Source organism: Eutrigla gurnardus, assembly GCF_963514095.1.
Source record: "Eutrigla gurnardus genome assembly, chromosome: 1".
Taxonomy (NCBI): Eukaryota; Metazoa; Chordata; class Actinopteri; order Perciformes; family Triglidae; genus Eutrigla; species Eutrigla gurnardus.
The window spans coordinates 9,939,594-9,965,053 of record NC_139915.1 but is presented as its reverse complement, the minus strand read 5'-3'; the positions used below and the strand labels follow the sequence as shown (position 1 = coordinate 9,965,053).

At 41.2% G+C, this 25,460-nt stretch overlaps 2 protein-coding genes across 3 annotated transcripts; one reads left to right on the top strand and one right to left on the bottom strand.

Moving 5' to 3' along the window:
- Positions 1-3,550: 3,550 nt before the first annotated feature.
- On the bottom strand, positions 3,551-8,425 carry LOC311010465 (uncharacterized protein). The gene is made up of 2 exons (XM_084004970.1): positions 8,194-8,425; positions 3,551-6,042 (listed from the first exon to the last, which is right to left on the bottom strand). Exon 2 carries the CDS (start codon positions 6,032-6,034, stop codon positions 4,145-4,147), a length of 1,890 nt encoding a protein of 629 aa, XP_083861096.1. The 5' UTR covers positions 6,035-6,042; positions 8,194-8,425; the 3' UTR covers positions 3,551-4,144.
- A 3,338-nt stretch (positions 8,426-11,763) lies between these two features.
- Positions 11,764-24,621, top strand: dync1li2 (dynein, cytoplasmic 1, light intermediate chain 2). 2 transcript variants are annotated; one of them, XM_084007305.1, is made up of 13 exons: positions 11,764-11,944; positions 12,757-12,830; positions 13,319-13,435; positions 13,562-13,792; positions 16,229-16,383; positions 17,601-17,694; positions 17,866-18,001; positions 18,230-18,341; positions 18,446-18,505; positions 18,793-18,837; positions 18,946-19,048; positions 19,897-20,025; positions 21,244-24,621. In XM_084007305.1, the coding sequence occupies exons 1-13, from the start codon at positions 11,859-11,861 to the stop codon at positions 21,258-21,260; spliced, it is 1,359 nt and encodes a 452-aa protein (XP_083863431.1). In that variant the 5' UTR covers positions 11,764-11,858; the 3' UTR covers positions 21,261-24,621. The 2 variants fall into 2 exon arrangements, with proteins under 2 accessions (XP_083863431.1, XP_083863430.1); XM_084007304.1 differs by having other exon boundaries at positions 11,765-11,944; positions 21,239-24,621.
- The last annotated feature ends 839 nt before the right edge of the window (positions 24,622-25,460 follow it).

The window sequence follows — 25,460 nt, the reverse complement described above, 5'->3', positions numbered from 1 at the left end:
GGATGAGAGAGAGAGAGAGAGAGAGTGAAAAAGGAAGAGTGATTTTGTGTGTCTTGTGTGTGTTCTCCTGTCTGTACTCCTGCTCTGACACCCTCTTGCTTGAATAATAAACAGGGATCAGCTGTTGCTGTAATTTGGCCACCTGACTCATATTATCTTCTCAGCCAGCTGAGTAGACGGAGCGAGGGGAGAGAGTATCTCTTATACGAGAAAGCATTTCAGAAGTCTGAGCGATCTTGCCTCACACACTCACATCCTCCCTGTTTGTTATCTCAGTAATAACAAAGAGGAAACTAAAAGGTTCCTTCCCAGAAACACACAAGGCATTGAAGTCGTTTAATATAACAGCCCTCTAGATGTGGAAAGACGTGTAAACACAATCGTGTTAAATATTGTATTAAGAAAGTGTTTGATGAGCACAGAACGAGATGTCTCAATCTTCTGGAAAATAGAACTTTAAAGGCCCCAAGAACACGTTTTCTCAATCATCCTCTTACTGTGAGCGATGGACTTCTTCATCAACAAAGTATTTTCTGTCAAAACGAAAACAGTTTGGATTATTTTAACTTTTTTTTCTTTTTTCTTTTTTTTTTTGTGGCAATCAAACCAGAAGCAAGTCAGGGGTCACTTTGGTGCATCAATCAGGATTTAACATTTTTAAATCCAAATCTGATGACAGCTGTGGGGTTTGTTTTTGCTTACGCTGCCAGGACACCGTCTGTCCTAATGACGCCGTTTTTGAGTCTTAAACGCTTAATAACTACGTGTGTTTTCTGCCTGAACTTTAACTTAAGATTGTTGCTTTGTCTGAAATCACTCCAATCATTGATTTCCTACTCCTTAAAACAGAAACCGTTTACTCATCATATACACATCACACCGTATTGTGTCATTATCAATAAGGGTAAAGTCGCACACAATACAAGTCATGTAGAGCATTGCATTGTGGGATTAGGAGAGAGAAGCACACATGCCATAGATATTCTGTTGTTTGTATTTCCATCTCATATTGAGGGCACTATATAGTGCAGTACATTCACACTCAGTATTTGGGTACTCAGATAAAATTGTAAGGTAAATAAAGTGAAATATATAGTAAATGTGAAGTGCTTACATACACAACAACAGAGGAGTACTTCAGATATGTGTATCATAGTTTTCAGGAGCTTTAGATTATCAGAAATAACAATATATGTATCTAATTCATGAGAAGGTATTGTGTGAATTTGTAGTTTGTTAACGTGTGAATGTTGGTCTTCCCTTCGTTCCCCCTCCTCATTCACACACACACCCACATTAACAGTGAATCAAACATTAACGGACCCGTATGGAGGAGTTACATCAACAGTGGCTTTTAGATCTGTGTATGCAATACTTTGCCCAAACAAAGAAAAAAAAACACAACTTGGAAACTTGACCTAGTAGGTCAGTGTCTCATGCGTTTCCTCATAATATAGCCTTAAGATTAAATTCAAATTTTCCTTTTTCCTCTTGCTTCTCAGAGGCATCAATCGGGGAAAGCTAAAGACTGCAGGCCAGTTTTCACACAGGGAAAAAAGAAGCTGGAGCACAGTCTGAGCATTGTGCAGGGGCTTGCATATAGAGCACATAGTGTTGGGGTAACCAGGCAGTGCAGCTGGCCTTTCACAACTATGCAACTTTAAGGCAGTGTTTAAATCAAGATGCAAAAGAGAAGAACCCTGTTCCCTCACACAAACACACACATAAACAGGGAAGAGAGTGGAGGAAAGGGAAACGGGGAAATGTGGAAATGATGAGCTTCTAATATAGGACTTTAGTATCAAAGTCCTTTTGGCTAGAATAAATCGCTGTAGCAACACATATATCATATTTCCATACTGCTGAGACCAGTATGCTTCATTTGAAGAGTCTTGAGGTTTTTTTCACTTTGCTGCCCTCAGATATCTTTTGTTCATTGAAGTTTAGCAGGTCACGATGCTGCCAACTGACTTGTGAAAACGTGTATAGTATAACTCATTAGCAATTTCAAAGCAAAGCTATTTAAATGTTTGCACTAAAACAGGATTGTTGCATTTGTTGTAGTTCTTTGGTTCTTTGCTCCTTAAGGTAGGCTACCATCTTTCTGTAGAACTTATGTTGTGAGGGTTTTTTTTAATTTATTTTTTTAGAATAACATAGTTTCCAAAAGGCAGCAACCCGCATGCATACAAAGTAAGTAATTTGTGCAAAACGGTTCAGCAAGAAATATGAAAACATGCCAGTGAATCCATCCTCCCGGCCCCCAAACCCTCTCCACAACATTCCTTTCATAAATGTGCAGTGCTGGAGTATTTTTTTAAGAAACCGGAGAGAGCTGGTATGTGGATGGGCTCATTATGGAGCTACTTCTGTGGGAGGTTACAGTTATCACTATCAGATCTCCTCTTATGTTCTGACCCATGGCCCAGGAGTTATTCCAAGGTTGGATGACCATACTCTAACAAGGCCCACCCTCCACCTCACACACATGCACATACCCCACCTTTCACCCACCTCCCCCACTGTCCATATATGTACACACACACACAGAGAGAGAGAGAGAGAGAGAGAGAGAGAGAGAGAGAGAGAGAGAGAGAGAGAGAGAGAGAGAGAGAGAGAGAGAGAGAGAGAGATGCACAGAAACACAAATATCATTTGACTACCTCTTGCTAATGCATATGTGTTAGCACCTGCATGCTAAAGACCCTCTCGTGTCTGACATTCGTGTGAGCAGTAGGCGTGGTAGCATTCTGTAAGGAGGCATCAGCTAGGTGTCAAAACATGCTGATCCCCACCATCCAGCTCATCCCCATTGCTCGTCCAATTTAAATCTGTGAAATAGTCTGAAAAAGTGTGTGTGTTTCCGGGAAAAGAGGGTAAACGGTAAATCTGTCTTACTTTTCCTCTGTACAGCATCAGAGCACTTGCTTTCATCCTGGAACTCCCTCCCCCTACCCCCTCTTCCCTTTTCTCTGCCTCCTGCGAGCATTCCTGCCCCTCCCCCCCTTCAGTCCCCCTTGCCGGTATGGATCTGTGAAATGTTGGCAGGGTGTGCTGCTATGGCATCGAGCCTAGGCTGTAGGCATGGTGATGTGAAAGAGAAAGAGGTGAGGATGATTACCTGCATGATTTCTGTGGGTGCCGACCACAGTACCCTTTTGTTTGCCCAATCATGACATGCATGCTGCTTACACTCGGCAGCCATGTTGCACCCACCAGCATATCTGCAATGTGGCCGATGACCTACAGGCCATTGCTCTTCGTAGATACAAATCAGCCAAACTCTGACTCACTGAAGCTACTATGAGCTGTAGTGGCAGTGTGTGTGTCAACAAGTGGTCTGTATTTAACAGATGTCCTGTAAATAATGTTGCTATGATTATCTTGATTATCTTGGATGTCATGATTTGAAATGATTGAAGATGTACCGATTCATTAATAAGAAAGTCTGATGCATAGCTTAGAGTAAAGTATATCTGGTAACCCAGTGCCAACTGTAACACACATGACACTGAGAGAATGCATGGAAAGAAAAGAAGATCACTGTATAGGCTATAACAATCTCTTTTTATTCTCTATTCCGAACAATCAATTTAAAATGAACAGTCCTCACAGGTACCATTGTTATAAAAGGCCAAAACATTTATGCCATGTCTCTGCATATAGTAAAAGAAAGGATATATGACATTCTAAATCAGATAATATACTAATAGTGACTGCTGTTTGAACAAACCAAATATTCATCGGGCACTCACACAAAGACAGATGTATTCATTCATTTCGTTGATATCATATTTACTGTCCAGTATTTTTGCACTGCTGACCAGTTTCACTCTCTGTCCGCACTCCAAACTCAAGTCTCCTCTCAGCTCTCTTCTATATCTGTCTGTCTGGCTGGCTGTCAGTCAATCTCTCTCTCTCTCTCTCCTCTCTCTCTCTCTGTCTCTTTCTATCCTGAAGTGGTTGCATTTCATTTTTGGTTACTCAAAAGAAAACTTCCTTTTGCCTGAGTTACCACTATAGACATTGCGGTGGTTACAGCATTCCAGAAAGCCTAGCTGTTTGTTGATACCTTGATGGCTTTCTCGCACCATCGGAGGATTAAACTGAATTCACATTGATTCGAAAGATTGGCTTCGTTTTTTCAGACTGCCTGGGTGACCTCGGAGCTGAGACCCTCGGACATGTCGCAGACTGCATCAGGAACTTCCTGGACACTCATGTTCACCTCCTTTTTCAGTTCAAAGTCACTCTGCTCCTTCTCCGCTGGCTTTTCATTACCATTAACACACACCTCTGTCTGTGTGGCAGCAGATTTTATGCAATCTCCGTTCACAGCTGGAAGTGCATCTACTTCTGCCACATCCTCTGTAACAGACGGGCTCTCCATATCCCCATTTTCCATCTTGCTTTCTACCTCGGGCTCTGGACAAGGAACCTCTTCCATAGAAACTTCAGCTACCTCTTCAGGCTCGGCTGTAATTTCGCTGGCAGAGACGGACTCTGAGATGACGATCTCAGGGACAGGTTCTGCTGCTCCTGGCTCAGCTGTTGCAACAGATTCTTCTTCTACAGCCTGATCTTCAGTGGGGACCGACTCTTCTGCAGGCTCCAAGACCTCAGGGGCAGTCTCGGGTTCAGCAACATCAGATGTGGCTGCAATTGGTTCTGGCTCAACTTCTTCTACTTGTTCCTCTGTTGCTGATTTCACTGCTCCAGCCACTTGTTCGGGCTCTGGCTCTGGTGCTTGTTCGGGTTCTGGCTCTGGTGCTTCCACCGACTCTGGCTCTGGCTCAAGGTCTGCTGCCTTCTCTGGTTCTGTGGCTTGCTCCAGCACTGATTCTGTAGATGGCTCAACCGCTGGCTCGGGTTCAGGGACGGCAGCAGGGACCACTGTTTCCTCCACAATGGCTTCTGGCTCAGTAACAGTCTCTGGGATGGGCTCTGGCTCTGGTTCAATGGGTGCTTCCTCTGTGCTTATGGGAACAACCTCTGGCTCTGGCACAGATTCTACAGCTGCAATAGGTTCTTCTACAGGTGCAACTTCAGCCTCAACCTCTGGGAGCTCTACTGGAGCCTGCTCCTCTACTGCTGGGGCGGACTCCACTGCTGCTGCAGTCTGTTCCTCTACAACAGGTTCCTCTACTACTGCAGCTGGTTCCTCTGTTGCTGTAACAGGTTCCTCTGCAGCTGGTTCTTCTGGGACTGGAGCCGGTTCCTCTACTGCTGCAGGTGGTTCTTCTGGGACTGGAGCCTCTTCCTCTACTGCTGTAACAGGTGCCTCTACGGCTGCAGCTGGTTCTTCTGGGACTGGAGCTGCTGCCTCTACGGCTGCAGCTGGTTCTTCTGGGACTGGAGCCGGTTCCTCTACTACTACAGCTGGTTCCTCTGTTGCTGTAACAGGTTCCTCTACTGCTGCAGCTGGTTCTTCTGACACTGGAGCTGCTGCCTCTACGGCTGCAGCTGGTTCTTCTGGAACTGGAGCTGCTGCCTCTACGGCTGCAGCTGGTTCTTCTGGGACTGGAGCTGCTGCCTCTACGGCTGCAGCTGGTTCTTGTGAGACTGGAGCTGCTGCCTCTACAGCTACAGCTGGTTCTTCTGGGACTGGAGCCTGTTCCTCTACTGCCGCAGCTGGTTCTTCTACTACCGGAGCTGGTTCCTCTACTTTTGCAGCTGGTACCTCTACAGCAACAGCTTGGTCTTGTGCTGCTGGAGCTGGTTCCTCTACTGCTGCAGCTGGTGCCTCTACTGGAGCTGCCTCCTCCAGAGCTGCAGGAGCTGGTTCCTCTGGAGGCGCAGATTTGGGCTCTTCTGGAGCCTCTACAGCTTCGGTTACTGCTGCCACAGCTGACCCCACAGCTTCCTCTACTAGATTGCCTGCCTCAGCTGTCAACTCAGCTTCTGTGGGGGGGTCGCCCGCTTCCACTTTAGCCGACTCCTCTTCACCAGCAGCCGGCGCTGTGGTCTCCTCCTTCGTCTCTTTGGGATCGCTGACATCATATCCCTTCCTCCTCTTGCTCAGTTTGCCTCCCATGGTGTCTCCTAGGAACAAGCAGATGAAGGTGTATTTTAATATAAGCGGTAAAAAAGCAATGTCTAAAAAGGCCCCATCTTGCTGGGTTCAAGCCCAGGATTGTGAGGCAACAGTGCTAACCAATGAACTACTATGCCACCCAAGCACTGAGGTGATCCTATTTTAATGAGGTATTTCTTCTTTGTAGTTAAACATTTATACACCACATGTGAACAGTAGGAATGTATTTTGTCAAACTTTATAACATGCAGTACAAGTTCAACTCAGTTCTTTCCAATCTAGCAGTGTTCTGTCAAAAGGGAGAATGCCGAGAACTCCCTTGTCTAGAAGTGAACTACAAGTTCAATGAGAAAACTGCTCTGTGCCAAACAGTTTGGCTAGAAAACAAATGTAAATGCATGGGAACCTTACCGAGATCAGACCACTCAACGGACTATCTACCCTTTCAGGAATGTTGGGTAAGGCTTGGTGCCAAATGAGCCAACAACTCTGAGTTGAACATCTATGATGTAGATGTACAACTATTCCTCTCTCAGCATGACAAGCTACAAACTATTAACTTCAGATATGCCATTCAGAGCCTGAAGTCACGTACAAGATATGAGCCACAAAAGTGTTTTTTTTTTTCTGTATGAACCACACATCACTGTAAACACCTCCCAATAGTTAAACCGATGCATTCTGTCAATAGAGCAAACACGTACTACTTGTTCTTTGTGTTAATGTGACAACGCCGTTGAGGCTGCAGAGGAAGAATGTGTGATTGCAACAGAATGGAACTTCCTTTCAGTGACAGAATAGAGAACTGGAAGTTCAACTTTACCTTACTGATTTGGTTTCAACTGACCCTGAGCAAATCAACCTGTTTGAGCATAAGGGCTTTATATCACATGTAACGCCACAGATTGCTTTATTAGCTTGTTTCAGTTTGACCGCAAATGTTATATCCACATTTTAGTAGTAGTAGCCTACTCTTATATACCCTGCAGAGCAGAGGGTGCGAACAATATGGGAACTGTCCATAGTGCTGCAATGGAGCAATTAAGACCGGATGCGCCATATAGCCTTCCATGATGGCATATATGCTGCACGTCCATAAGATCAATTTACTATCAAATGAACAAGCCAGTGGTAAAACAATAATGTATCATATCTGATTGCACCAACAACAGTCTAATTCTATTGATGGACCGACTTCCAACGAATCAGGCTTAATTGCCAGATTTTTTTCTTTGCCCATTTTCGCCAAACCCTATTGGTGTCTCCGGCCTCCAAACCAGACAAAGCAAGAACGTGCAGTTTGAGGAGAAAACCTTTTGAGATCAAATATTCGTGAACGTTTTTTTTTTTCAAATCGAGTAAATAATAAAAATGTGCTGAAGACATGAAGCCTTACACACATTTTGAAAGATTTTTTTTTATGCATGCAGATCTACGGCAGCACGTGCCGGTCGGTAACAAAGGATGGGGGTTCCTCACCGGTAGAAAGTAATAGGTTTGGATCTAATTGGCAGCCAACACTGACGCTAATCTGTCCTTTAGAATAACATATTCGCCGAGGCTACTACACACGGGGATCGCATACACCGGCTCCGAACACTTGAGTGATAAAAGCTGTAGAGGGGTCTCCATCCCCCATTTCAACCCGCCCACCGCTGCTTCTCTCAGCTGCTCTGCCCTTTTTGTTCACGAGCCGTTGAAAACGTCGCAACTCCTCACACGAACGTGAAAAAGAAAAACGGATTTCACCACCAAAACGCGTTCATTCCACGTATGCAACACAACTTCCAAACTTTCTTTTGCGCTTTTTTCTTTATCCCGGGAGGGTTTCTTTTTTTAATCGCGTGGCCTACTTAAAAAAAAAAAAAACCCAGCTGCCTCAGAAGACGCACCAAATCAATTCCGACTGAGGACGGGGAAAAGAAAAAAAAAAAAAAAGCCTGCCTTTATTATGGCAGTCTTGAAAAGTAACATTGCATAATAGGAGGAAGGCAAAGAGAGAGATAGAACAATGGGTAAGCTGCAGCTCGTAGGCATCTATCTTTCTTACTCACTTCTTTTCTTTCTTTTACCCACAGAACATACATCGTGTAGCAAGTGGAGAATAAAACATTCCAATAATAATAAAAAATTTAAAAAAATGCTCTTGTTAGACCGACCTGTATTTCCAGAGAGTGATCACTTGGGCTTCTTTTCCAGGCTCCGGCTGGATGTGATAATGGAGGTAAACCTTTGGAGTGACAGCTGCAGATTCCGCCCCTGCCTCCGAGGTGCAGTCTGGGACTGTGTTGTAACTGAGGAGTGCCCCCTCACAGTTTTCTAGACATCTGTCGCTATCACAATCCAGCCTACCCCACTACTGCTCCCTCTGCAATCTATACCCTCCCAAATCTTTAACCCCTCCTCTCCCGCACACACCCACTCCACGGCATATTCCTGTGTTGTGTAAATACGTCTGCGGGACGGAATTATGAGGTAATTATGAGCGGAATGGCACTAATTTCACTTTGTGAAAAATGCCAATTTCTCCTCTGGTCTCGCTTTGCCAAATAATAATGCTACAGACCCCCCCTACACACACACACACACACACACACACACACACACACACACACACACACACACACACACACACACACACACAGGAGTATTACTATAGTAATAATAAATAATGCATAGGAGGCATCATGTCAGTAAAACCACTTGTGCAGCACACACACACACATAATCTCCATAGAGAATTACAGTGACTCCTTGATGGCTTTTTCCCCCTTCTGTTGTGACATGCTCGCTCATCTCTACTTGCATCACACACAGTAATCATGAAAAGCAGCATAACACGTTTAAAGGCATTCTCAGTAAATCATAAAGCAAACTGATTTTATTTGGTTTAAAAGTACTAAGTTGTGGGTGCAAAGTGTGGTTTATTTTTGAGCTGTGGTAAAGTGTTGATATGTGGACATCAATGTGAGCTCCTGAATAACTCGTCTAACTCATGTGAGGTTTTAAATATATATACAGGCTCCGTCTGATGTGCTTGTGTGCAGTCCCGTGCCATGGCTTTAAATACGAGGTTCTTTTTGAGCACCAAAGGTTCACTAATGTTGCGAAGAACTCTGATGCATTGCACCTCGTTGCTATTTGCCTTCCATGTGTTAATGGCACATGGTTGGTCTGGGGGTGAGACTTAATGAAATTCAACAACTGACCCTTCCAGGTGAACACGTTGTCTACTTCAACAACTGAAGCATGTCACTGACACACTGCTAGGGCGTGGACCCTGAAAACCATTAATCACTATCAGATATAGTGTAGCAAATCAAATACAGTCAGGACATGAAGACATTTCATCTTTCCCCAACAACATGGCAATCTCTTTCAGCAGCGGCCCACTTGTTTACACGTGAAAAGAAAGGTGAAATTGAGTATTTTGCTGACAGTTCAAACACAAAAAAAGTCAGACATTACCATCACAACTCACCAACCTGGTCTTTTAATCAGACATCACTTTAGAAAGAGGTCAAAGGTTTTTTTTTTGTCCTGGTTTAGGCCCTCTTTGAGAAGATTTGAATACAAATAATAGAATAGTGGTTACTTGACTACAGCATATGACAATAAAGCAAGAAATGTGTGTCACTGCATGTGGTAAAATTATATTTGAAAGCATATGTTCTCATGATATTTTATATTATTATATGTTTTAATTTACTGATGTTGAACTCAGACAGAATGTGTATTACGTGTGGGATGTGGTGCATCCAAATGCTTTTGGTAGTTTTTTTTCTTCTTCCCCCTTCTTGGACTTTAAATATATACATTTATCAATGTGTTACAGCATTAACAGATAGAATGATTAAGGAGACAGCACCCTCTACTGTTAGAAGAGCTCATAGCACAACACAGTGTCTACTGAGAAACCTTGTTGTGCATTAAGATCATAATGATACGTGATAAACATATAAGACGGAATAATGCAGTTCCAATGTTCTATGCAAATATAGTTACATTGAGTATTTGTAAGATATCCATTCAAACTGGGTGTGACTCTGTCAATGACAAAAGAAAATCCTGATTCATTCAGTTTATGTCACTATACAAAAAAATAATAAAATACAACAGACAAGAGTGTAAGAAAATATATCAAAACTAAAATAAAAACTAAACTGACTATCACCAGAAATTGAAAAAGTACAAGCAAAACAAATATATTTTTTGTTAGACCTGGTTCTCTAATTTTAGATCTGCTATCTACTTTTAGTGTCTGTGTTATAAGGTCCAACTTGTTTGCTTTCCCTGCTGGCAACAGAGCTAAACAGTGACAAAGGGGCAGCAAAGGCTGAATTTCACATGATGCAAAAGCTCTGGAATGCATTCCCAGGAGTATAGCCACCATTCCAGCCAACCACGCTGGTCCACAGACGTCTCTCAGGCATAAGGGGAGGCCTTGGAAAATTCCCCAGAGTTTTCATGAGAATGTCCAAAGCTTGTCTGTCTGCAAGTCCTGGACCCTTTGGCCTAGACTGGCCCAAAGAAGAGGAGGAGAAAAGACTGTGTTGTAGACTTCCCAGGGCATGGAGGTTACATGGCATCACTACATGCTATGATGCCATGTGAAATGTGTCAAATATTGAATCTCATTAGAGGGAGGAGAATTGTAATCAATGGATTAGTTATGTCATATTCCATGTCAGAGAAATATAAATAGCACTCTCTGAATGAATGAATTAATGAATTAACATTTTTATCCCACATTATTTGGGGGTGCTTAATGTTGTATGATGGTTTCTAAATGAATGTGTTCAATGTATATCTATTACACATGTTAATCCACTGGATGATGTAGATTAAGCTGTTTCTTGGTGACCAGGTTACAGATTTAAAGGCATAGGGTGACTTAGTATAGTCTTAAAGAGGACTTAACATTTGGATTGATGGTGGCACTTGTTGCAAAAGGATCTGGTTGGCTATTGGCATACTCCATTTTTGTCCTTACAACACCTTTAGATAAAAGTTATTAGCCATCTAATGCATGCAACGCTGGGGCTGATACACATCTTATAATTGCACATGCAAAATGACCTTTTAAAAAAAATCTATATCCTTTGGCAGAAAGTAGGTTTTGAATCAGAGACACGTGTGCTCAACTGTCTCTATGGATACCATTGTGGTATGTGTTTATTAGACTGCTGGGTAACCATGAGACCTCCCCAAAGCCCAACCTCTTGCCTTTTATTGCATGTGGTGAAGACTAGTTGAGGAAGTAGCCTACAAATCACACCTTAATTAAATTGGCTAAAATCGACAGACTTGGAGTTGCACCCATACTTACTTAACTGGTAAAATTAAGTTTCTCAGGTCAAAAATTATAGATTAAATTCACACTGCATCTCGCACTGCAGAACACTGGAGTTGCTATGGACATTTAGCATGTTGAACCTCTGGCCACAAGTCAAATGTTGATGTCACACAGTGTTCTCAGTCAGCTGTTAAAGTGAAAAAACGCTATGACATCACTTATTGGCACGTGACCAGAAGTGCTGTATGAAGCCACGTTTGAACCAAACATCCGACTCCTTTTTTCCTTATATTCGTATCATGTTTAGTATAAATAAAATGTATATCCATATATTAATTATTAAAGTAAATAACAACACTTTATAACTACTTTACTGGACGTCAGTTAGATGTACAGAGGCGCACCCACCCCGGCGCGGCGAAACGGTCATTGAATGCAGCGTACCCTTGGCTGCTTGGATGAAGGCGGTGCTAGTGATTGTGCCCAAGCAGCAGCAGGGCCTTGCCTTTGTGGTTACAGAAAGAGAAGATGGCTCCCGTTCTGGAGAAACAGCTCCCGGGCGCAGCCGGATCAGGCGACAATAACAACGAAGACGAAGAAGGACAAAACCTTTGGCAAGTTATGCTATTCTTTTTAAAGCTTCACGTCTGCCGAGGACCTTCTTAGAAAACCACAGCCGCCGTGGCTCTGCTTTGTCACTGACGGTTGCTCACAATCAGACACCGGCCCGGCTAGCCGTGACGTTAGCACCAACCGAAGCTGGGCGGTCAGTGTGCTAACGTTACTTGTGTTAGCAGCTCGGCTAACGTCAACGGACCGGGCTAACGTTACTGCTGAATGTAGTTGTGGTTAGCCAAGACTCTTTGTGTAAACGAGTTTTTCTAAATGTGGAACTATTGTTGAGTTAACAAGTCACGTTTGAAATAGCCATTCATTGTATCTGGGGGCTTTGTCAGGTCCATGCCCAGACAACACCTAAATACTAGCTCCCTTATACAGGATACAGCATGCTAACAGGAACCTCAACAAGCTAATACCATAACCGACTAACGTAAACCGAAGTATGCAGAAAAATACCGTTATTAGCTGTGTATCACAGGGGCTCGCAACGTTACTGATATGAGGCTTCAGCCTGTCAGGTTTCATGGTTTCGGACACCTAGCAACTTCACGCCATATATCTAACGTACCGGTCAGGGGAAATATCATTTCCTGATGTTGTCGTGGACACATCTGTCGCTTAGCTGACAAGGGTGGAGTACTGTCTCTGAACGTTACAAGCAATAACACCAGTTAACTTACATAACGGTTGCTGACCTATTACAGATTTTGCAGTAACTTATGTTTTCAGATTGCGAGCTGTCAATGTGACACTCACCTGTCAATCTAACAGTGTCCTGTTTTTTTTTCTTTTTTTTTTCTTGCAGGACTTCAATACTCAGTGAAGTTTCAAGTAGTTCAAGCTCGAAGTTGCCATCAGGAAAACATATCCTGATATTTGGTAAGTGTTGCTTATTCTGCATGTGTGAAAGTTGATGCTTATGCAGGGTGTTTTTGGTGGTCAAACCCGAGGGGTGTGGAGGGCCTGCAGACTGCACAACCACACTGAACTCACCAATGCTAATGATTGCACATCATTAGCAGCATTGATCTGCACTTTTAGTCGTGCTTCTTCCCACACTCAAGAAAAGCTCTCTGTATTATTTTTTATCATGTCTTTCTTTTGTGAGTGGGTGCATACTTATTTGAGTTGGCCTTCTGCAAAAATAACATTATGAAATACTGCTATTGACCAAAATGATTCGCATGAGAGACTGCAACCTCTGATAGTCATGAGAATGAGTCGATATGTTTGTGTATGAGCAGGAAGTTAAAGTGATGATTTCCAGCACACCATATCCATTTTTATTAAATATGTAACATTATTTTTACTGCTACTAATAAGAGTTAATAACATCATATGTAAGCTGATGAATACATTTCTTGCAGGCGAGGATGGATCAGGAAAAACGTCACTTATCGCCAAACTTCAAGGATCTGATCACAACAAAAGAGGGAGGGGACTGGAGTATATGTACTTGAATGTCCATGATGAAGAAATAGATGGTGAGTTTAACTCCTGTACCCTTTGCTTGTGGTTGTTTTACAGCAGTATCCTTTACAAAACAACTGTAGTTTAAAATAACATCCATATTTCTTGTGTTAAACTAGTATTTTCATTTCCCTTTGCAGACCTTACTCGCTGCAATGTGTGGATCCTTGATGGAGACCTATACCACAAAGGCCTGCTTAAGTTTGCTGTTTCAGCTCAGTCACTACCTGACTGTTTAGCTATATTTGTTGCGGATATGTCACGGCCCTGGACCATTATGGAGTCGCTGCAAAAGTGGGCCAGCGTGCTTCGTGACCATGTGGACAAGCTCAAGATCCCTCCAGAAGACATGAGAGAATTGGAGCTCAAGAGTTAGTAATGTTTGTCTTCATCTTCCCAGCTTGACTTGTGTTGTGGATGGTATCGAAATGAAACAGCAACATGGCTTTTATTTTGAAAATGTAGCTCTTAGTTTATTGTTAAAGGTCTGATTTATAGTTCCCCTAATTTTGAATATGTACATTTTATGTAGGGAGCCTTGGTCAACATAAAACAAGAGATAATGATATAAGACTGAAGATTGAATTTAATTGATGAAGCAGTCACTGTTAAAACAGCCAAGCTGCTGAAATGCTATGCCTTGTAGTGAGTCACTAGCGAAAATCCAAATAGGTCTTTTGTTTCAATACAAGATGATTTGTTACACAGTAGTCATTTGATGTCTCAACATCCAAAAAACATAAATTTAGTTGAATTGTGTGTCTCAGGAGAGGGTTAAAAAGAAACAGCACTCTGAAAAGGTGCCTGAATCATCTCAGGGTCGAGGCAATGGGAGTCTGAAATGAGAAGAGCCAGTCTCTTTGCTAACTGGCTTCATGGAAAAAGGAGAGATTGGTTGCAGCGTAGCATGGAGGCAAGCAGTATATCATTACACATTGTCATGGATGTTTCTAGGTCATCATCAGATAGGCCCATGATCCTCAGCTGTGTGTTCTGGCTGGAGGCGACTTCTGCAGATCAATGAGTGTGATGCACTCAGATGTTGTTCTCCTGTTTAATTTTAGAACTGATGACCCATCTCTTATAAACGGTTCTTTTGTGTTTGGGGAAAGGCTTTTAGGGTTAGGGTTAGTTCAGCCTGCAGGTTTTACAGAAGATTCTTGTACACCAACAAAGTTTGCTTGCTGCCGTTGCTCTTTTACATCTGCAGTGGCTTATAACACAGAAGTCGAGTTGTTTCAATATTTTAGATTAATTTGACGGAAGACATCAAAACATTTTCTCAATGTATAACATGCTAATACAGTGGCAGGTGTTAACAAGTGTGCTGCAAACGTGAAAAAGAAAAGGGAAGCTCCTGGCCAAGTGATGACTAAAGCACATTAGTAATAACTAAACTGATATAATTAATTTTAATGTGTCCACATTTTCAACTTGCTTTACTGGCTCATTGGCTGTGTTGCTCGATTATACAATGCAGTAGAAAGGAAGTAATGCCTACAGTTGTAAATTTGTTATCATAGTTTATTGAAGAAGTGTTCACCGTTTGTTAACATTTGAGGGTTAACTGTAAATGTGTCAGATTTCTATGTGGTTCCCTCCTACTTTCTCTCATTGGCCTAATAGTTTGACCCCACCCACTGCATGGTCAGATTTCAAGTATAGCTGATCTCATCAACATAAAGTATCTTCCAGCATGTCAGTTATGATGTCAGTAGCAGGTTGGTGAGACCTAGTCAGATTACATTTTTGTAGATATGAGTATGAGAGACATTCTGACAGACAGACTGGAACTGTGTGCTTTTGTCCAGGACGACTTGCAGCGTCTTGCATCATGGTTCCCTCCCCTCTCACAGCAGCGTCAGAGAAAGGAAGGGACGTTAGCTAAGTAGGTCCGACTACAGTCAGTCGGTCTGATGTTGTGTCTCCTGCTGTGTTGTAACAGAAGTGGGCTTGCTGCTTGAGTCGTCTCAATTTGAATTACAGGATCAAGCTTTTGCTGCCTGGCCTGCACCACACGTTAAAATGAGAAATATTTCACTCTGTGACTTCTGTGGTTGACAAGGGAGGGACTTTTCATTTGGATACAGTATGGCATGTCGGTTATTTTGTTGTGACTGTAGTTCTGTTTCTCTTTTTAGTTTAAGGAAATGAGAATTCTGACAGCTGTAAAATTTTTAGTTATGAGCCAACAGCGTGAACATGTAAACAGATTAAGTCTGAGACTAAATTGGACTACATTTTTTTTACAATAGCCAGTGAGACCAAATTTGTTTAACATTTAGTTGACAAGAAATTATATGTAGCTTAACTTTAGCTTTGCTTAAAGTTAATTAATTTACCTGTTAGATCTCAATGATTAATGCAGATCTATTATTTTTTTATAAATATTTTGATCCCACCTTTATTTGTGGAACAGAGGCAGCCTTTCCTATTAAAATCTATTTGTCTTTGTGTCTTCCACTTTGTATTTTAAAGCAATACTCTGCCCCAAATCTCTCTATTTAGCATCAAACACTTATGCAATGTAGGCTTGAAAACACAGAGATCAAAGTTTCCATTGCAAAAACACAGTATCAAAACATCCATTCATGATACTCGAGTCATTAATTTAGTATGGCTATTGCTTTAATTCCTTAGATGTTGTTTATTGTAAAATAGGGGTCTACTGGAAAACAAGGTAAAAGCCTTTTTCCATTGACAAAAAAAATAAATATTTGGAAGATAAAGACATTAGAAATCTTTATTTTTATTATGTTAATACTATTTTTGATTCCTATCTTTTGCTCAATTTGTCTTCCCACTAGTGGTGAAGATGTTCCAAGAGTACGCAGAACCGGAGGATGCCACCCCAGCCTCCCCACAGAGACGGGCAGGGGAAGACGAGGCTGTTGTGCTGCCACTTGGGGAAAACACACTCACACACAACCTGGCTGTTCCAGTGCTAGTAGTTTGCACAAAGGTAAATAAATCCTACAGCCCCAAAAGTCTTATGTGAAGCCATAGACCCTGTCTAGAGAAAACGAATGTTTTAGTGTCATAACTATAGTTATGACACCAATCTATCCAAGCTTTTTTTTTCTGTGATGGGACAGTTGCTAGTTCTCCGACTTATACTACATCCTTGTGACCAACAGCTACCAAATAATATCTAATGGAATATTGAATCGTGCCTATGCAGTAAAACAATATTGTTCTTTTTGCTGTAAAAGAGTACAATCTATGCTGATATGACTAGATCTCTGTTGATTGTATGTATTTTTTGATTCGGTGTCCATCCAAACATGGGGTCAAATCCTTGTCCTTATGGCAGTTATCATAAAACATTAGATTGGTGAGCCATTCTCACTACTTAAAAGCTCAACTTCCTGCAAATCACACATGCGGCCTCCACAATATTGTTTCGCTTTGCTCATTTATTTCCTTAATTAGCCAATGCCTCCTGATTGGACCATATCCTCAGAAAAGCTTAGGAATACGTATTTTACAGTAGGACAACTTGGTACACCCCCTAACTGTCCTGCCGCTCTCTCTTTAGTTGTTGAATGAGTTTCCGATGACTTGATCAGAATGCTGTCCTCACTGCTGATTACCTGATGGGTTCTGAAATTGCACCCCATTTGGGCTCAGGCCCCATGGACTTTTATGTATTTTTTTTTATGTTAAGCTTTGGGAGGCGGTATCCTCTTATAAAAAGCTGTCATTGTACTTGCTTGTTAACCCTCCTGGCAAAGGCTAGTGCTGAAAACCCAGTCTAGACATCAGCAGAGCTTCACATGCTACCTGTGACTAGAAAATGGTTAATGAGGTTTTCTAAACATTGGTGCCTTTGTCTCGCCCTTATCAGAAAAAAACATTTTTTAAAGACCTTTATTTTCTGTTTGATACGAGTGAAACTGTGCTGTCAGCCTTCTTTTGAACATTACCTTCTCTCATGAATAATCATGGAAGATTCACTGCAAACCCAGAGACGGGGAGAATTGTATTTCTGTGCTGTCACACACCACACATGGCGTCTCTCCCACACAGTATGGATTGACCAAGAAAAAAGACATTGTCACTGTAGAAAGGGCTTAGGATGCAGATAGCAGTAACCTTGTTAATATTTGTGAATGCTGACATTCTATTGTCTGGCATTAAAACATTATCTCTTTGCTCTCTCAATATTCTATTTTTCAGTGCGACGCAATCGGCGTACTAGAGAAGGAGCACGACTTCAGAGAGGAGCACTTCGACTTCATCCAATCCCACATCAGGCAATTTTGCTTACAGTGTATCCTTTTAATGCATAATAGTTTAATTCTAGCAGAATGGTTATATTCTTTATAACATTTGACATACATTTTTTTATGTGGCCCCTTAAATGTATTGATTGTCATCAATTGATGATCAAACCACCATATGTGATTGAACCAACAATTGCTGCCTTAATCGAATCAAACAGATGGAGCTGGACTGATCTATACGTCGGTCAAAGAGGAGAAGAACATGGATCTGCTTTACAAATATCTAGTGCATAAGATCTATGAGTTCCAGTTCACCACACCTGCCTTAGTGGTGGAGAAGGATGCAGTGTTCATGTAAGTGAAGACAGAGATGCACACGTTTATTTAGTTTGTCATGTTTGTTTCTTTATCACTGTCTCAAATATTACTCGCATTCATAAATGGAACATTTAGGTAATTTTGTAGCAAACTGCCATCTTTCTTTCTCTATTTGTTATCAGTGATCAACTATTTTTCTTACAAGGAAAGTCTACATCAGAGTTTACGTCATTGCACCTGCTGTAACCTCTTCTTTTCTTTCAGTCCATCTGGATGGGATAACGAGAAGAAAATTGGGATTTTGCATGAAAACTTATCAACAGTCAGACCTGAGGATCCATTTGAAGATTTTATCACAATGCCACCAGTCCGAAAGGTAACAGCGATGCAAATACCGAGGAGACGTAAACCTTAGATGACATTGCAACCCAAAGTGCCAATTAAGTAACCACATGCTTTCTCTTTTGCTCTTCTTCACAGCTGGTTCACGACAAAGAGATAAGTGCAGAGGATGAGCAGGTATTCCTGATGAAGCAACAGGTAAGAGACTTCAAAATCATCTATACACTTCTAAATAAAAGTATTTACAGAAGTTCAAGTTTTCATTTAGATGTTCAGAATGAGATGAATAGTAATTTAATATTTATACAGGTGCAGGTTCCTATATTCATTGTACAACACATTGTATAAGAAAAACAAAAAACAACACAGCAGCAGCAAAAACAGATTTTCCAGAAAATACAAGATTAGTCAGTCAGTCATTTGTGTTTGCATTGTAAGCCACGTCTAATTTAATGTGTTCACTTTGTACCTTTTTTCCTTTACAGTCTTTATTAGCGAAGCAGCCAGCCACGCCAACAAGAGGAGCAACAGTAAGTGTCTTGATAGCCCTCAAACCTGGCATGTCCTTTTTTCTCCTGGGTAAACAAACCCTGCTAACTGTTTGTGATCACAGTCTTGCTCTGCTTTCCGTGTTGCAGGAGTCTCCAGGAAGGACAGCTTCAGGGTCTCCCAGGCCTGCGGGTCGCACCGGCCAACCCAATGTGACCAGCAGCTCCCCAAAGCCTGACCCTAACATGAAAGGTAGGTTGTCCCAGGGGCTTGTCATGTCTTTTTTTTATGGACTGGACTGCAGTCCTGTCCTTTCATCTTTTGATATTTTGGCTGTAATGTGAACACTTTTCTGAAGTACTGCAATATTGCCCCCAAGAGGTAGCAACTAAAATAATTCCCTCAACAGATTCCTGCGCACTTCCTGAGCTGGCAACCCTTAAGCAGAAATATGAACAGTCTCTCCTTCATTAAGTGCAGTCGGGGGTTATTGCATTCCAACCAGAGCATGGGTTTAACCAGATTTAATATGGCTCTGTTAACCCTCCCCTTTTGTTGTTTTTAAAATTGGATTTTTAAAGACATTTTAACTATTTCAAAGCAAATGAGAAAGTTCTGTTTGTAGCAACTTTATCAGCACATTTTTGCTGCTTATTAGAGTATTTCCCTATCTAAATCAAGGATCCTAAAGTAGAGGGTGTCATGCTGTAATACCATGTATTGTAAAGCCCTCTGAGACAAAGTTTTGATGTAAAGGTGGTGCACATACCAGAGTCCTCTTGATCAGGCTTTTACTTTACAAGATGAAGACATTGCTGTATTTTGCAAAAATGTGATTACACTGAGGAAAAATAGACATTTAAGATATCAAGATATAGATATTAATGTAGATATTCCAGACAGCTAATCTGGAATCACACAATTTTAAGAAGTTAGTCATTAAAGCAAGATAATCCATTCATAATCAGCCTATTCTCAGTATTCTCAGTGTTTTGAATTATCACGCAAGGATATTCACAACCTATTAAAAACGCACTAATACATTTCAGCAGAAAATGTGGGTTTCCTTAATATAGAAGTGATTTGTGTCTCTCCTACAGCGGGGGCTGCCAATGAGGGAGTGCTGGCTAACTTCTTTAACAGCCTGTTGAGTAAAAAGACTGGAGCTCCGGGGAGCCCAGGAAGTGGAGCAGTTGGAGCTGGAGTCCAAGGGTCTGCCAAGAAAACAGGTACAATCTCTTATTTCAGCACTCTCTGCTCTGATCTCAGAGTAAAACAACAGCTTCACTATTTCGGCCTCCCGGCTGGCGACAGCCGTGGCCGGATGCTTGATGTTTTTCGGATTGTTGTCTGTCCGGTCCATTCTGATGAATGCAGTATGTCAGGAGCACCTGGAGGGAATTTCTTCAAATTTGGCATAAACCTCTGCCTGGACTCAAGGATGAACTGATTAGATTTTGGTAGTCAAAAATCAAGGTCACTTTGACCTCTTGCCTGTCTGATTCAAATGAACAAAGTATCTCAGTATCTCAACACCCTTTCTTCAAATTTTCACACACATCCACTTAGATTCAAGGATGAACTGTGTTTGGCACCTTCTTCGTCACAGGTTAGCAGGTGTCCTTTTATCAAAACATTCATAAAGCCTTTTTGTTGACCTTAGCATCCTTTTAATATTTACTTTCATCTCAGAATATGAACAGCATGTACACTCGAGTCAAGACGAGAGGAAAGTTAGAAACGGGGCCTTTTGTTGACAGCTGTGGACCATTTTGCTTTTTGGAGTTTCATCTCTAGAGCCTGAGAGAGAATGTTAAAAACAGGAGAAAAAGAAAAGTTGTCTTCTTTGACTTGAACCTCTGACATCTGAAGAAACTTGTGACAGGCCTGTATGCACCAAAACTTTAATCATAAGTGCCCCCATAAAACTACTGTCCCTCGCTTCACGTCACATCTCATTGCTGTCTTCCTAAACTAATCTGTTTACCTGTTAGTTGCTTGAGTAACCTCAGCTGTTTTGCATGCCAACCGTTGCTATTTTCAGCGACAGCATGTTTGTTGTTTTTACCTTGTTATATCAGGCAAATATAACAGTCAAATATTGTTTTGTGAAATGTCTGAATGTACCCAATGGAACATTGCATAACTCATCTCTACATCTGGGACCACTGACAGCTACTTTTTGCTCCAACCCTGAGCACTTTTCAAATTTATGTCTGACACAGCCGAAAGGATAACGCATGAATATATGTTCCCTTTGTCTTATGATTGGGTTTGCATGTGTGTTAACTGTTCCAGCAAGCCGCCAAACTCCAGCATGGGACGTCATCAGCATCACACCCCCATCCATCTGCTTGCTGGCTGTAGAAAACCGTTATTTATGAGTACACGCAGAGGCTACAGGAGATTACTTTTGGATTTTGTCTCCTGTTTTTTTCCAAGGGCAGAAGCCGGGTTTGACTGACGTCCAGGCAGAGTTGGACCGGATGACACGCAAACAAGACTCCGTGGTTTCAGCGAACAACACACCACCGCCGACCCAGAACGAAGCGTGAAGGCAACACAAGCAGCTGCATCGTCCACTGCGTTAATACTCTGGAAATATACATGTACATGTGAGCATAAAAAATTGACCAAATTCCCAATGTCTATATCAGTCAGCACACAGCGGTTTCACCGAAACGAGTTTCAGATGCTATCAGATATGTTGGTGTTCTGGAGAGATGGGAAGGGAGAGAGATAACAGGGATGGGGGTGTTAATGAGATGGTAAGTGCTGAAAGCTTGGCTTTATTTCTGTCCTCTCTTTCACTGTAAATCTTATTTTGTGAGGGATGCCAGGTTAAGGAAATGAGTGCACACTCTCTGGCATGCCCCCCAATTTCTGGGGTAAAACATCCTCATGGGTATAAAGAGTGGAAATAAACTGGTCATGTGGCCCCTGGTTGAGCTTATCTCATAGAAGGAATTTGGTTGTGATTGGAAAGATATTTTAACTTAAAATATATTTGTTGAAAAAGAGAAAAAGGAATTCAAATACTTGCAAACATGTTGTAGTATGTAAAACAAAATGTTGGATATGATACTGATGTATTTATACAAAGCTCCTTTTATTTTGTGCACCATTTATCGGTTTAAGGAAGCATTCATCTGTATCACGTAAACATGTTAAAATGCCACTGACATCATGACACTAATATGACAAGTCCAGATAGCTGATATCATATCATTTTCCCTATTTATCTCGAAGGATTCTGTAAATATGAATACAAAAAGAAATCTATTCAGGTTAACTTTGATTTTGTATAAAAGGCAAGTCTGCCCAAATTCTTAAAAATAGCTTCTTTGACTTAATGAGACTGGTTGGGATTTGATGGGCGTAGAGGTTGCAGTGAAACCTTTAGCTACATGTGTGTATATCTGGGGATGGGGTTGGGCAGCATCTTTCCTACTATAACTCCTAAGTGCCTCGCACAGTTAGCTGTTTGTGTCATAGTGGAGGTGCTTGTCTACATAAGAGGAAATGCACTGTAGCACCAACAGCTAAAAGGTTTTTGTCCATTTCATGTCATCCAAATAATTTATTTCGTTTTACATTTTTTTTTTGTTAATGTACAACAAGCCTGTGGTCTGTTGTTTTTCAGAAATAAGATTTCTGCGGCCTAGTTGATAGTGTTCAATAGAGCAATAGATGAAATGCCTTCATACAAACTGTAAAAGGCTGCTGATATTAAGAAGAAACCACATGATGGGTCTTTTGGGTCCTCCCAGAAGAACACTTACTGTGGTTGAAACCACTCACTTTGCAGCCAAAAAGACGCACGATTTGCTGTGGTTAAACAAAATGAGATCTTGTATCCTTCGGTGTCTTACAGCACTGTCCTCCTTTTTGGTTTCAAATGTTTTATTCACACTGTACTTCGCATGTCGGTTCAAACATTCCCAGTTTCTACATGACGTAGCTGTAGAAAGACATCTCTGTAGGGACACCTGTTTGCCCAGTCGGGTCTTTTTGTTCAGTCTCTTTCAGTGCCCATTTAAAACAACAACAACAACCTTTGCCTTCAATGTATAGCCAACACTTCGTCACACTGGGCACTCTGCCTTCACAGGAACGCTCCCAATTAATTTGTGTGTCCTTAAGGGGTTGCTTAATTGTGTTCTCTAATTTCTTTCCTTTTAAACAAAATTAAAACTGTTATACTGTACCATATCAAATAATCTAAATTGTTTATGGTTTCATTAAACCAGTCTAATCACAATTCAGTGTACATTATCAATGACGTCTGTACGAAAGGTCCTGCTTAATCTTATGGATGGTGTACATCAGAAGCTTTCACAGAATTAATGGCAAATGTGAGGAGAGCAGCTATTTGTTATTCACACAATAGCAACAATTGTGAACTGGAGTGATTTGGGACATGGAACCAAAGATGCATATTAGTCGTTATTTTCTCTTTTGTAGTTTGTAATCATCCATAAGGTTAAACAGTGGCCATGTTTTCTCCCACTCTTGTATGGAGCCCTTGCATTCCAACCTTCAGGCCTGCTTATGTTTCGGATGACACCCTTTTAAAATGATGCCTATACAACCATATCTGGGCGTTCACTGGTCAAAGGAATTTGCTCTGTAAGGGAATAACCACAAGACCATATTGGTGTACAGTTTACTTTATGCACGATTTGGTCATCACAATGCTACACAACTGTTCTGGGTTTACTTTTGATCCAAACAAAGCTCTTATTGTTTTTCTTTTCTTTTTCTTTTTTTGTGAGTGGTTGGGTGCACCTGAGGGTCTGTTGCTGAAGTGGATGAAGCACAATTTAAGAACAGCCAGGTGCAGGACCACCGCATGTTGAAATAAGCACTTTTCCTCGGACACTTGTATCAATTCCCTGTTCTTGCAGTTAACGATACAGAATACATATTTTTCTTTATGCCTTGCCTTTTTTAGAACATTTAGTAATGAACCTAGAAGTTAATTTCCACAGTAAAACTGCATTATTTGTCTGCATTTGCTGCTTAAGTTATGGAAGGTGCCCCGGGTGGTTAACTATGGAATATCCCCTTTCTGCTTGTGATATTGTAAATTGAATCGATCCTCTAGAAATCATTGTCATTACACCTTTGCTATGGATGTTCTTGAAATAGATAAACCAAATAGATGTCCGTTAATTTTCAGGTTTGACCTTTCTGCCCATGAAGCGTCCCCTTGTTTGTTTACATCCTGATTAGGCATGTATTGTTTGTGTTGTCATACATGGCTTTACCCATAGAATTTTTTTTTTTTTTTAAATGTTTAAATGCCACCCAAGCCTGATTGACCACACTGATATTTCGTATCAGTATGTCATATTTCATAAAAAAAATGGCCACAGTTGTTAAATTTGGCTTTTAGCTGATTGGAATGAAGTGCTCTCGCTGCTTGGTTTCGAAGTTGCGCTTGCTCTTTGTTAAAGGTTGGATGTTGTTCCCAAGATGGAATAATGAACAGTTTGTAAGGTGCAACTTTTGTACTCAAACTTCAGTTCAATGCCTCTTCACTTCCTAACTGAAATGCCTTCGACCACTATTGACAGTCTACATCTATATGAGACTATGAGCTTCTGCTTCCAGTCCTTTTGTATTCAGGATATCAAGACATTGTAAGCACATGGCTGGCTGCATTTTTGTGTGTGTCCTGAATTAATTCAGAAGTTTGATTGTATGACTTTAACACAATTCTGTAGCCTTTAAGCTGCCATGTGGATTCTCGCTTCTTACGCCGACAAAGATAAGGAAAATGTTTGTCAGACCCCTGGCTTCAATAAAACCAAGAATCCAAACTTTGGTTGACTTTCACATGTTTCTGTCTATTTGCAATGTGTGTTTATGTATTGACCTCAAATGCTACTCATCCCCTACGTTACAGGAGAAACATGCATGAAATAATGAAACTGCTAACCAATATGCTGATTCAATGTAATTGCATTGCTTGGCAACCGTCCATGTTCTATAGAGAGAAGAATCCCCCTTTGTATCCATCAAATTGTATGAAATTGCTGTGGTCTAGATTAATATTTCCAGAATCACAATATCTACATTACATGTTCATGATTTTTTGGATTTAAGAACTAAACTGGTGATTTCTCAAATATACATGTGTCACTTTACATTGTATTGGCGTTGCTAGGGCAATGCAAGTGTTAATCTGCATGTTTGATTCGTACATGTGTGCAGTCTTTATACTTTGAAGATGCCCAGAAGGGCCACTTAAAGAGGTGAACCCTCCTGAACTGAAAATACTGACTGCACCACTACATGAAAGAATAATAGCCGTTTGGATGCAATATTCAAGTATCCAAAGGGCGTTTGTAGCATCTCTGGTCGTCTTCAATCACCTAGGCAACCTTTTAATACCAATAACTACCACAAGAGGGCAGTAAAGTAGAGATATTCAGTTTGTCCAGTTCAAGAAAACTAGGCCTATCGCTGAGTTCTGGAAGTTGACTGGACCTGGCATTGATATAAAAAAATATCCACAATATTTTGATATCACACCTGCACCAATTAATATGAGGAGGAAAATACCTGGAGCAAAGCGGCAATATTTGTTGTTTTTGTTTATATATTTGAATAGGTACTGTTTTATTTTAGAGTGAGGTTTAGGGATAATACAGAAAAA

Coding starts and splice junctions, on each gene's coding strand:
- LOC311010465 (XM_084004970.1), bottom strand. CDS start 6,034: ATGGGAGGCAAACTGAGCAAGAGGAGGAAGGGATATGATGTCAGCGAT.
- dync1li2 (XM_084007304.1), top strand. CDS start 11,859: ATGGCTCCCGTTCTGGAGAAACAGCTCCCGGGCGCAGCCGGATCAGGC. Junction 13,793..16,228: donor GAGAGAATTGGAGCTCAAGA/GTTAGTAATGTT, acceptor TCTTCCCACTAG/TGGTGAAGATGTTCCAAGAG. Junction 17,695..17,865: donor CAGGCAATTTTGCTTACAGT/GTATCCTTTTAA, acceptor CGAATCAAACAG/ATGGAGCTGGACTGATCTAT.